The sequence below is a fragment of the Somniosus microcephalus genome, chromosome 2 (assembly GCF_052327205.1).
Source record: "Somniosus microcephalus isolate GS21.2 chromosome 2, FLI_Smic_1.0, whole genome shotgun sequence".
Classification (NCBI taxonomy): domain Eukaryota; kingdom Metazoa; phylum Chordata; class Chondrichthyes; order Squaliformes; family Somniosidae; genus Somniosus; species Somniosus microcephalus.
The window spans coordinates 67,932,763-67,945,710 of record NC_140988.1 but is presented as its reverse complement, the minus strand read 5'-3'; the positions used below and the strand labels follow the sequence as shown (position 1 = coordinate 67,945,710).

The 12,948-nt window shown below is 48.4% G+C and overlaps 1 protein-coding gene across 1 annotated transcript in view; it reads right to left on the bottom strand.

The window, feature by feature from the left end:
• Positions 1–12,948, bottom strand: part of LOC147122751 (bile acid-sensitive ion channel-like) — a 452,148-nt gene that overhangs the window by 286,125 nt on the left and 153,075 nt on the right. Inside the window, exon 6 of the mRNA XM_086005364.1 lies at positions 7,059–7,115. Coding sequence (XP_085861490.1) covers positions 7,059–7,115 — 57 coding nt within the window. The remainder of the gene's footprint in view (positions 1–7,058; positions 7,116–12,948) is intronic.

Genomic DNA, 12,948 nt, shown 5'->3' with positions numbered 1-12,948 from the left:
CAGATGAATGCATGGCTAAAGAGTTGGTGCAGGAGGGAGGGCTTTCGTTTCCTGGATTACTGGGTCTGCTTCTGGGGAAGGTGGGACTTGTACAAGTCGGATAGGTTGCAACTGAACCAGAACGGGACAAATATCCTTGTGGGGAGGTTTGCTAGCACTGCTGGGGGGGGGGGTTTAAACTAACTTGGCAGAGGGATGGGATACAGAGTGGAGCTATAATAGGGGCTGATGTCCAGCCAAATATAGAGGAAAAAACAAGTCAGCTTGGAAGGCAGAGCAAATATGTAACGGCACAAGGGAGTAGGGCAAGGCTGGATGGCATTTATTTTAATGCAAGGAGTCTTGCGAATAAGGTGGATGAACTGAAGGTGTTGATGAACACATGGGAGTATGATATTGTTGCTATCACGGAGACACTTGTGAGGGAGGGGCAAGGCTGGCAGCTCAATATTCCGGGGTATAGAATCTTCAGGCGAGACGGGGGGGGGGTAAAAGAGGAGGGAGTGTCGCAATATTAAGGAGTCAATTACTGCTGTAAGGAGGGATGATATATTAACAGGTTCCCCTAATGAGGCCATATGGGTAGAACTTAAAAACAAAAAGGGGGCAAGCACTTTGCTGGGAGTGTACTATAGGCCCCCAAACAGTCAGGGGGAGATAGAGGAACAGATATGTCGGCAAATCTCAGAGAAATGTGCAAATAATAGAGTAATAATAGTGGGGGATTTCAACTTCCCCAATATTAACTGGGATAGTCAGAGTGTGAAAGGCTTAGAGGGTGCAGAATTCTTTAAGTGCATCCAGGAGAGCTTTTTGAGCCAGCATGTAGAAAGTCCTACAAGAGAGGGGGTGGTACTGGACCTAATTCTAGGGAACGTGGCCGGGCAAGTGGTAGAAGTGTTAGTAGGTGAGCACTTTGGTGACAGTGACCATAATTCGGTGAGATTTAAGGTAGTCATGGAAAAGGACAGAGATGGACCGGAAATAAAGGTTCTAAATTGGGGGAAGGCCGATTTTAATATGATAAGGCAGGATCTGGCCAAAGTGGACTGGGATCAGCTACTTGTAGGAAAATCCACATCGGAGCAATGGGAGTCTTTCAGAAAGGAATTTGAGAGAGTACAATGGCAACATGTTCCTGTAAAGGTCAAGGGTGGGACCAACAAGCCCAGGGAACCTTGGATGTCAAGGGATATACGAGAATGGATTAGGAAAAAAAGGGGGCTTTTGGCAGATACAAAGGATTAAAGACAGAGGAAGCCCTAGAGGAGTATAGAAAGTGCAGGGAGATACTTAAAAAAGAAATTAGGTGAGCAAAATAAAGGAAAATCCTAAGGTGTTTTATATAAGTATATTAAGGGCAAGAGGATAACTAGGGAAAGAGTAGGGCCCATTAGGGACCAAAGTGGCAATCTGTGTGTGGAGCCAGAAGATGTAGGTGGAATTTTAAATGAATTTTTTGCATCTGTGTTCACTATGGAGAAGGACGATGTAGACATAGAAATCGGGCAGGGGGGCAGTGATATACTTGAACATATTAGCATTGAGAGGGAGGAGGTACAGGCTTAAAATTGGATAAATCCCCAGGCCCAAACGAGGTGTATCCCAGGCTGCTGTGTGAGGCAACGGAGGAGATTGCAGGGGCTCTGACACAAATTTTCAAAACCTCTCTGGCCACAGGGGATGTGCCAGAGGACTGGAGAACAGCTAACGTAGTACCATTATTCAAGAAGGGTAGTAGGGATAAACCAGGTAATCACAGGCCAGTGAGCCTAACATCAGTGGTAGGGAAATTATTGAAAAAAATTCTGAGGGACAGAATTAGTCTCCGCTTGGAGAGGCAAGGATTAATCAGGGATAGTCAGCATCGCTTTGTCAAGGGAAGATCATGTCTGACCAATTTGATTAAATTTTTTGTGGGGGTGACTAGGTGTGTGGATGAGGGTAGTGCAGTGGATGTGGTATACATGGATTTCAGTAAGGCCTTCGATAAAGTCCCGCACAGGAGACTGGTCAAGAAGGTATGAGCCCATGGAATCCAGGGTGCCTTGGCACATTGGATCCAAAACTGGCTTAGTGGCAGAAGGCTGCGAAAAACATGGCATAGTTTCTCCGCTCCGGGGAAGTACTGGATGACGAAGGGTACTCTGTTGGTTGTGTTCCGTGTTTGTCTTCTAAGGAGGTCTATGCGATTTTTCGCTGTGGCCCGTCGGAACTGTCGATCGACGAGTCGAGCGTCATATCCCGTTCTTACAAGGGCGTCTTTCAGTGTCTGTAGGTGTCCATCGCATTCCTCCTCGTCTGAGCAGATCCTGTGTATTCGCAGGGCTTGTCCATAGGGGATGGCTTCTTTAACGTGGTTGGGGCAGAAGCTGGAGAAGTGAAGCATCGTGAGGTTGTCCGTGGGCTTGCGGTAGAGTGAAGTGCTGAGGTGTCCGTCTTTGATGGAGATTCGTGTGTCCTGGAATGAAACCGATTCTGAGGAGTAGTCCATGGTGAGTTTGATGGTGGGATGGAACTTGTTGATGTTATCGTGTAGTCTTTTCAGTGATTCTTCGCCGTGGGTCCATAGGAAGAAAATATCGTCGATGTATCTGGTGTATAGCGTTGGTTGGAGATCCTGTGCAGCGAAGAAGTCTTGCTCGAACTTGTGCATGAAGATGTTTGCGTATTGGGGTGCGAATTTGGCCCCCATGGCTGTTCCGTGTGTTTGGGTAAAGAACTGGTTGTCGAAGGTGAAGACATTGTGGTCAAGGATGAAGCGGATGAGTTGTAGGATGGCGTCTGGAGATTGGCTGTTGTTGGTGTTGAGTACTGAGGCTGTCGCAACGATGCCATCATCGTGGGGGATACTGATGTAGAGTGCCGAGATGTCCATCATGGCGAGGAGTGTTCCTGGTTCAACTGTTCCGTGGGTGCTGAGTTTCTGTAAGAAGTCTGTAGTGTCGCGACAGAAGCTGGGGGTTCCCTGTACGATGGGTTTTAGGATGCCCTCGACATATCCAGAGAGGTTCTCACACAGGGTTCCATTGCCTGATGCGATAGGATGTCCGGGTGTGTTGGCTTTGTGTATCTTTGGGAGGCAGTAGAAGTCTCCCACGCGGGGAGTACGTGGGATGAGAGCATGTAGGATGCTTTGAAGGTCTGGATCGAAGGTCTTGATCAGTCTGTTGAGTTGGCGGGTGTGTTCTTTGGATCTGAGGGTAACTATTTGTAGTGTTCCTGGTTGTCCAGTTGTCGGTATACTTCTTTGCAATAGTCCATTCTGTTCTGTATGACGATGGCGCTTCCTTTGTCTACTGGTTTGATGACGATGTTGCGGTTGGTCTTGAGAGCGTGGATGGCGTTGCGTTGTTCTCGGGTGACATTCTGGACTGTCTTGTGAGTGCGGCTGATGAATCTGGCATTGATGCATCTCCTGACAGCTTGAGCATACATGTCAAGCTTAGGGCAGCGACCCTCCGGAGGGGTCCAATTTGACTCTTTCTTCTTCAGTTGCTGCACTGCGGTTCCCTCTGTCTGCTGTTCCGGATCATTGATTGTCTCATTGGGTTCGCTGCTGACATCTTGGGATTTGTGGAAGAATTCCCGGAGCCTCATTCTCCTGATGAATTCCTCTGTGTCTGCCGCGAGGCCGATGGGGTCCATTTTGGTGGTGGGGCAGAAATTGAGCCCTCGGCTGAGAACTTCAATTTCATCGGGTTGAAGGGTGTGGTCGGACAGGTTGACGATGGATTTCCTTGTGGTTTCAACCGTGGTACCGGGGGAGGCTTGGTTGCTGCTGCTGGTGATGCCGAGTTTCTCAAGCTTCCTGTTCTTGGTGTGCATGTAGGTAGCGTAGTTCCGTTGCCTTGTTTGTTTGGCGGGGTCTCGTAGCTGGTCTGCTGTGTCCTGAGCACAGGCTGAGAACATGGACTCCATCTCGGTTTCGAGGTTGCGGCGTCTGTAGAGCTGGTGTACGAGATGGTTGAGGAGTGTGCGAGAGGTACGACGGCAGAGTCTCTCAGCGTAGTCTGTGTTGTAGGTCGACTTGAGTGGGTTCGTGATCTGTAGTCCTTTCGGGATCTTGTCTGCTTTCTTGCATCTCTGTAGAAACTTGATGTCTGTGTCGATATGCGCGATCTTCTTGGAGATCCTCTCCACTTTGAGCCGGCAGTTTGTGGTGTCGATAGTAGCCATGGTGTGGAGATGCCGGAGTTGGACTGGGGTGGACAAATGTAAGAAGTCACACAACACCAGGTTATAGTCCAACAGCTTTATTTGAAATCACAAGCTTTCGGAGCGCTGCTCCTTCGTCAGCCTTCAACATGTCATTGATGACGACGAACACCTCGCTAAGGCCATCCCCACGCCTCCACTACTCGCTTTCAAACAGCCGCTTAACCTCAAACAGACCATCGTTCGCAGCAAATTACCCAGCTTTCAGGAGAACAGCGACCACGACACCACACAACCCTGCCACAGCAACCTCTGCAAGGCATGCCAGATCATCAACACAGATACCATCATCACACGTGAGGACACCACCCACCAGGTACATGGTACATACTCATGTGACTCGGCCAACGTTGTCTACCTCATACGTTGCAGGAAAGGATGCCCCGGAGCATAGTACATTGGCGAGACCATGCAGACACTGCGACAACGGATGAACGGACACCACGCAACAATCACCAGGCAGGAGTGTTCCCTCCCAGTCGGGGAACACTTCAGCAGTCAAGGACATTCAGCCTCCGATCTTCGGGTAAGCATTCTCCAAGGCGGCCTTCGAGACACACGACAACGCAAAATCGTCGAGCAGAAACTGATAGCCAAGTCCCGCACCCATGAGGACGGCCTCAACCGAGATCTTGGGTTCATGTCACGTTACATGTAACCCCACCTGATGCAGGGTCATCCAGACTCGAGTCAACATTGGCTTGTTCTCTCTACACAGATGCGGCCGGACCTGCTGTGATTTCCAGCAAAAAAAATGTTTTTTGTCTGTTTTTTTTGTTTTTCATACAGACCCCAGCATCTGCAATATTTGACCCCTTGTGACCCCACCTCATTGTTCTTTGATGTAATGTTTTCCTGACTGACCTGTTTGGACACCATTCACACCTTTGATTGCTGTGATTATCTCTCTGCCGAGGTGTGATAAATGGCAGTTGGAAACATTACCTGTAAACATCTGACATGATTCTCTGACTATATAAGCTGTGTCTTTATGCATTTCTCCACTTCACCTGACGAAGGAGCAGCGCTCCGAAAGCTTGTGATTTCAAATAAAGCTGTTGGACTATAACCTGGTGTTGTGTGACTTCTTACATTTGTCCACCCCAGTCCAACTCCGGCATCTCCACACCATTCTTAAGTAAGTGTACTCTTGTATGCCTGTAACTACTCCAGTAATTTAAGTGTGTAATTTTAAGTGTGTCTAAATAAAATACAGTTTTCTTACACCAAACCAGTTGTCTTCTCCAATTCTGTATCACCGCCTGTACCTAAGTCCAGTGTCTAGAACCCAGGGGTGTGGGAGCGATTCGAACCGCTCAAAACCAGTCAGGGGCAAAGCTGACTGCACACACCACCCCCTACACATTATCTGAGGAATTGTGAGTGGAACTGAACACTGCGTAGTCATCAGCTAACATCCCCACTTCGACCTTATGATGGAGGGCAGGTTATTGATGAAGCAACTGAAAATGATTGAGCCTGGTACACTCCCCTGAGGAACTCCTGCAATGATATCCTGGGACTGAGATGATTGGCCTCCAACAACCACAACCATCTTCCTTTGTGTTAGGTATGACTCCAGCCATTGGAGAGTTTTCCATCTGATTCCCATTGACTTCAATTTTACTAGGGCTCCATTGCCTTTACAGTAACCAGTGCAGTGTGCTCAACCGTTTCCTGATATCATGTGGAGTGAATCGAATAGGCTGAAGACTGGCATCTGTGATGGTGGGGACTTCAGCTCTGTCTATAGCATGTGCCTTCTGCTGTTTAGTATTTAGCATGCATGTAGTCCTGTGTTGTAGCTTCACCAGGTTAGCATCTCATTTTTAGATATGCCTGGTGCTGCTCCTAGCATGCACTCCTACTTGAACAAGAGTTGGTCCCCTGGCTTGAAGGTAATGGTAGAGTGAGGGATATGCTGGGCCATAAGGTTATAGATTATCATGGAAAAAATTCTGCTGCTGCTGATGGCCCACAGCCCCTCATAGATGCCCAGTTTTGTGCTGCTAGATCTGTTCTGAATCTATCCTATTCAGCACTGTGGTAGTGCCACAAAGCACGATGGAGGGTGTCCTTAGTATGAAGACAGGACTTTGCCTCATCTGTGCAGTGGTCACTCCTACTAATACTGTCATGGACAGGTACGTCTATGAGGATGAAGCTTTCCTCTCATGTTGGTTCTCTCACCACCTGCCCAGTCTGGCAGCTATGTCCTTCAGGACTCGGCCAGCTCGGTCAGTAGTGGTGCTATCAAGCCACTCTTGGTGATGGACATTGAAGTCCTCCACCTAGAGAAAATTCTGTGCCCTTGCTACTCTCAGTACTTCCAAGTGAGGGAGGGTGGTAGGTAGTAATCAACACCCAGTTTCTTTGCCCATGTTTGCCCCGATGCCATGAGACTTCATGGGGTGCAGAGTCAATTTTGAGGACTCCTATGGCTACTCGCTCCTAACTGTATATCTCTGTGCTGCCACCTGCCAGTTGGAGAGGATATACCCAGGGATGGTGATGGAGGAGTCTGGGACGTTAGCTGATAGGTCAGTATAACACTGTTACTTGACTAGTGTGTGTCCCAATTTTGGCACCAAGTCCCCAGGTGTTAGTGAGGTAGATTTTGCAGGGTTGATTGGTCTGGGTCTGCCTTTGTCCTGTTCAAATCCAATGCCTAGATCACCTCTTTGTCTGATTTGTATTGCCTTTAAAGAATTGCTTTTGTTATGTTTCGTAAAAAGAAATCGAATTGTACTGTCTAGGCTTACTTTACCATTCCTGTTAAGATGCTGTAAACCTGAAGCAAAGAAGATTATTTTTGTTTGCAATCAAGGCATGATACTTACGCAGAATGGGATATGCACAGTTGTAATACTTTTCTGGTTCACATTCAGGCCCATTTCCTTGAAAAAAAATGCATTTTAACAACGTTAAAGCTGCTGCATGTAATAACGACATAGGTAAAATATTGTATGATAGCAAAATACTGCGGATGCTGGAAATCCGTAATAACAACAGAAGATGCTGGAAAAACTCAGCAGGCCAGGCAACATCCATGGAAAGAGAAATAGAGTCAACGTTTCAGGTCAAAACCCTTCTTCTGAACTGAGAAAAAAAAGGCAGGAAATGAAACAGGTTAAAAGGCAGTTTGGGGGCTGGGAAATGGCGGAGGGGGTGAAAGAAGAGACATTAAGAGATATTCAAGGTGAGTCGAGCTGGTAATAGGACCGGTAAAGAAACAAACAATGGCTCTAGATGAAGTGTGAAATGCGCTGGCAGAGTGAAAGACAGTTGCCATGTGGGAGAGAGAAAAAAAAAGGAAAAGGCACAAACCAAAGTGTGGATAAAAAATATGAAAATATAATAGGGGCCGAGGTTATGATCTGAAATTGTTGAACTCGATATTGTAATGTATATACCTTTAAGGGGGGAACTATGTATAACAGCTCATATATACTGCAGTACCGGCAGTGACCACACCTGTATATAGCACTGAGTAGTAATCTGTACAGATCAGTTGCAGTGTGAGCCACGTTGAGTAAACACCTGTTGTACCATTCTCCGCAGTCTGTGTCTTATTATACACGGACGCAACATTGGCGACGAGGCAGGTTCGAACCTACCTGCAACTCTGCATCACCTCCCGGGGATTCGTTCCTGGAGATCAGTGGATTGGAGGCCAAGGCCAGAGACTCGGGCGTCGACCACAGGCAACCGCCCAGTCATCCAGCAGAGACTCGAGAATTGCGGGGGAGGCTGTCGAGAGCCAGGCTTGGTTTTCCAGTCGAGGTGGTCCAGCAAAACGGGCTGGCAACAGGTAGTGTGCAGACCCTTCCCGGACAGCGGCGGGCTAGAGCCCGACCGAGCGGCACAGCAAAGGGCCGAGCAGCGTCGACAGGGGAGAGAGAGAGCGGGCAGAGCGCACAGGGTGCAGCCGGTGTTCAGGGGCTGAGCAGCATTGGAGAGAGGGAGAGAGAGACACGCAGAAACCCGCGAGGTGCCGCCATTGCCACGAGGACCGCCGAGAGCGGCGTTGGCAGCTGCGCAGGAGAAGCGCGTGAAACCTACAGGGTGCTGCCATTGCCACGAGAACCACCAGGAGCGGCGTTGGCAGCAGCGGGGGAGGAAGGAAAGCGCGGGAGACGCCATTTTAAGCCACTGGGAGACGCCATTTTAAACCACACCCAAAATGCCGAAGAGTGGCAGTATCACCGCATTTGACAATGAAGTCGAAGATTGGACTACATATGTCGAACGAATAGAGGTGTACTGCAAGGCAAATGAGGTGTCAGATGACAAGAAAGCGTCGGTATTGTTAAATTTAATGGGTGCTGTAGTGTATGTACCTTTAAGACAGAACTACTTTTACGGCTCCTGTATACTGTAGTACCGGCAGTGACCACACCTGTATATAAGCCTTGCGCATGCCTCTGTACCCCCAGTCTTGAGACTACCCTCCTCCAGTAAATACCTGTTTATTGTTAAGTTACAGCATCCATGTGGTTATTGAAAAACATCATACTCTCAGAATCACGGATCTAACAGTGGCGACGAGTGTCGATTCGAATCTACCTGCAATTCTGCATTTCCCTTCGAGGATTCGCTCCAGGAGGGCGGTGTAAGAAAGTCGAGGCCAGGAACACAGGCGTCGACCACGAGCAACCGCCCAGTCGTCTGGCAGAGAGTGAACATCGCAGGTGAGGCTGTGGAGAGCCGGGCTTGGTTACCCAGCCACGACGATCAGCAAGAGACTGACGACAGGTCTAGCACAGACCCTTCCCGGACAGCGGCGGCTGGAGCCGACCGACGGCGGAGAGAAAGCCGAGCAGCATCGATGGGGTAAGACAGAGGGTGAAGCGCACAGGGCGCAGCCGGGGGTTGAAAACCGAGCGGCGTCGAGAGAAAAAAAAAAAAACCGGAGAGAGAGAGGGTAAAGCAACAGTCGGGTTCAGGACCGAGTGGCGTCGAAAAAAAAAAAAAAAAAGAATGCGCAGAGCACAGCCAGGGCTCAAGGGCTGAACAGTGTCCGCGGGGAGAAGAAGGGAGAGTGCGGGGGATGCCATTGAGCCGCGGAGAAGAAGGAAGAGCGCGGGAGACGCCATTTTTAGAAGCCGCAGCGGAGAAGAAGGGCGAGCGCGGGAAGGAAGGAAAGCGCGGAAGACGCCATTTTGTGCCAGCGGAGAAGAAGGGAAGTGCGGGAGACGCCATTTTTGACAGTTAAATCACACCCAGGGATGCCGAAGAGTGGCAGTATCTCTACGTTCGACAATGAAGTCGAAGATTGGGCGACATATGTGGAACGTATTGAGGTGTACTGCAGGGCGAATGAAGTGCCAGATGCTAGGAAAGCACTGGTTTTGTTAAATTCCATGGGTGCAAAAACTTATGGGTTACTGCGAAATCTAATAACCCCAGAGAAGCCGTTGAACAAGAATTTCGAAAGCATAGTAGAAATCCTACAGGACCACTTAAACCCCACACCGCTGCTGATAGCAGAACGATTTAAGTTCCATAAAAGGAACCAACACAAAGATGAAAGCAATGCTGAGTACCTAACGGAACTGCACAAGCTATCGAAACAATGCCAGTTTGGAGAGGGACTAGTAGATACGTTAAGGGACAAGTTTTTGTGTGGGCTACAAAGTGAAGGAACCCAGAAACGGCTTCTATCAGAAAAGGATCTTACGCTGGACAAGGCTTTCAGTATGGCAGTATCACACGAAGTAGCCGCACGGGGCGCTGCAGAGATACAACGGAGACCGCAAGAATATGGCACCAATCAAATGTCATATGGAACAGGGAAGTGCTATCGCTGCGGCAGAACAACACATGACCAGAAGGATTGTTGGTTCAAGGACCAAGTGTGCAGACAGTGTGGAAAAGCAAGACACATAGCAAGAGTCTGCAGGTCTGGGAAGAAAACCAACAGTAAGAAATCTCCACAGGAGAAGTACAAAAAGGTACACCAGGTGATGGACAGTGGTTCAGACGAACAGAAAAGTGACACAGACTCCGGAAGCAAGGAGCTGGGTTGTCTGAAACTACATAAGGTAACCAAAATGGAGGATCACCAGACTATCTGGGTTACACTCAAGATAGACGGAGTCCAAGTGAAAATGGAATTGGACACAGGATCAGCCCTAACAGTCATAAACCAAAGGGACTACAAGCGGCTATTTTCACATATACCCTTGAAAGCTACAGAGATTGTCTTGAAGATGTATACGGGGCAAAAAGTCTACCCCAAAGGAAAATTAAGGGTGAAAGTGATATATAAAGGCCAGGAAATAGCTAAAATGGATATATATGTATTGCCAGATGGAGGACCACCACTGCTAGGACGTGAATGGATCCGGAAGATACAATTAGATTGGCATTCCATACAGGCACTGAATGTTGAGGCCATAAAGGATGACGATGTCACACCTGGACGACTGTCAAAAATGCTAACTGATGCAAAAGAAGTGTTCCAGGAGGGACTCGGAACACTAAAAGGCATAACAGCAATGATTAAAATATAGGAAAACGCAAGCCCAAAGTTTCTTAAGGCCAGACCAGTGCCTTATGCGATCAGACCAGCTGTCGAAGCAGAGCTGGAAGGGTTGGAACGTTCAAGAGTACTGTCCAAAGTGGACTGGAGCGAGTGGGCTACACCCATCATTCCTGTAATGAAGAGGTCATTGAGTAATACGCATGGGGAACCAAAGAAGGTCCGCATCTGTGGGGATTTTAAGGTGACAGTGAACACAGTCCTTCACACGGTACAATATCCGCTTCCACGAATTGAGGATATTTTTGCCTCGCTATCTGGAGGTAAACGCTTCACCAAAATTTATCTAGCCCAGGCGTACTTGCAAGTGGAGGTAGAAGAAGCTTCGAAGCAATACCTTACGATTAACACTCATAAAGGTCTCTATGAATACAACCGGCTGGTGTTCGGGGTAGCCTCGGCTCCGGCTATCTGGCAAAGGGCAATGGATCAAGTCCTGCAAGGGATTCCAGGGGCCCAGTGTTATTTGGACGACATCCTGGTCACGGGCGAAAATGACAGTGATCACCTCGCCAACTTGGAGAAGGTGCTCACCAGATTAAAGGAGTATGGGCTACGAGCTAATCGCCACAAGTGCGAGTTTTTCCAGAAACAGATCTCGTATTGTGGCCACGTCATCGATGAAGAGGTGTTATATAAGTCCCCTGAAAAGATTGAGGCAGCAGTCAAGGCTCCAGCACCGGAAAATGTGTCACAACTGAGGTCGTTCCTCGGGCTAGTAAACTACTACCACAAGTTCTTACCAAATTTGTCCACGGTATTACACCCACTGAACACCCTACTGCAAACAGGGGTACCATGGAAGTGGAATGATGAACGTAGACAAGCTTTCCAGAAGTGTAAAGAATTGATCACATCAAAAGAGGTGTTGGCCCATTTCAACCCAGCACTACCAATTCGTTTGGCATGTGATGCATCACCCTATGGTATTGGAGCGGTGCTGTCGCACAAATTCCCAGAGGGGTTGGAGAGGCCAGTAGCCTTTGCGTCTCGGTCACTAACCCCAGCCGAGTGCAACTACGCCCAGATTGACAGGGAGGCCCTCAGCCTAGTATGGGGAGTAATAAAATTCAACCACTATCTGCATGGGCAGAAGTTCACCTTGCTGACTGACCACCAACCACTTGTCTCCATCTTTAATCCTAAGAAGGGCGTTCCAGTGATGACTGCACAATGGTTACAAAGATGGTCCCTGTTTCTAGGGGCGAATCAATATGAAATAGAATATAAAGGCACGAAACAGCATGGGAACGCTGATGGGCTATCGCGCCTGCCACTGCCTACTGTGGAGGAAGCACCAGCAGTGGACCCTATCGAGATATTTTATTCGTCAATAATTGAACGATTGCCAGTAACGAACGCGGATATAGAGAAGGAGACCCGCAATGATCCGACACTGCCTCGGGTATATGATTTGACGGTGACGGGATGGCCAACACATGGCGACTCACTGTTGACAGCATTCTCATCCAGAAGAGAACAGCTGTCAGTATGCCAGGGGACAGTGATGTGTGGATCCAGAGTGGTGATTCCACCCAAGTTAAGGGAGAGAGTGCTAAATGAGCTACATGAATGTCATCTGGGGGGAGTGAAAATGAAAAGCTTTGCTAGGGCTTATGTATGGTGGCCGGGAATCGATCAACAAATCGAAGACCTAACTAAGAGCTGCTCAGGATGCCAGAAGGTCCAAAATGCACCACCACATGCCCCTCTACACCCATGGGAGTGGCCCTCCTCTCCATGGCAACGGGTGCATATTGATTTCACTGGTCCATTCATGGACTCAATGTTCTTAATAGCAGTGGATGCTCATTCGAAGTGGCCTGAGGTGATTAAAATATCCTCAACCACTACAGAGAAAACGATTGCAGTCCTACGGACCATATTTGCCAGAAACAGTTTGCCAGAGCAGATTTGCTCTGATAATGGACCACAGTTTGTGTCCAAAGGGTTTCGAAAATTTATGTGAAGGAATGGGGTTAGGCATTACACATCCACCCCGTATCATCCAGCCACAAATGGATTGGCTGAGAGGTTCGTTCAAACCTTTAAGAAGGCGATAAAGGCCATGTGCGATAATGAAATTCCACTACAGCGTAAGGTGGACAATTTCTTATTAGCCTACCGAAACACGACACATGCAGTTACCAACCAGACCCCGGCCATGATGTTCTTTAACCGAAGGT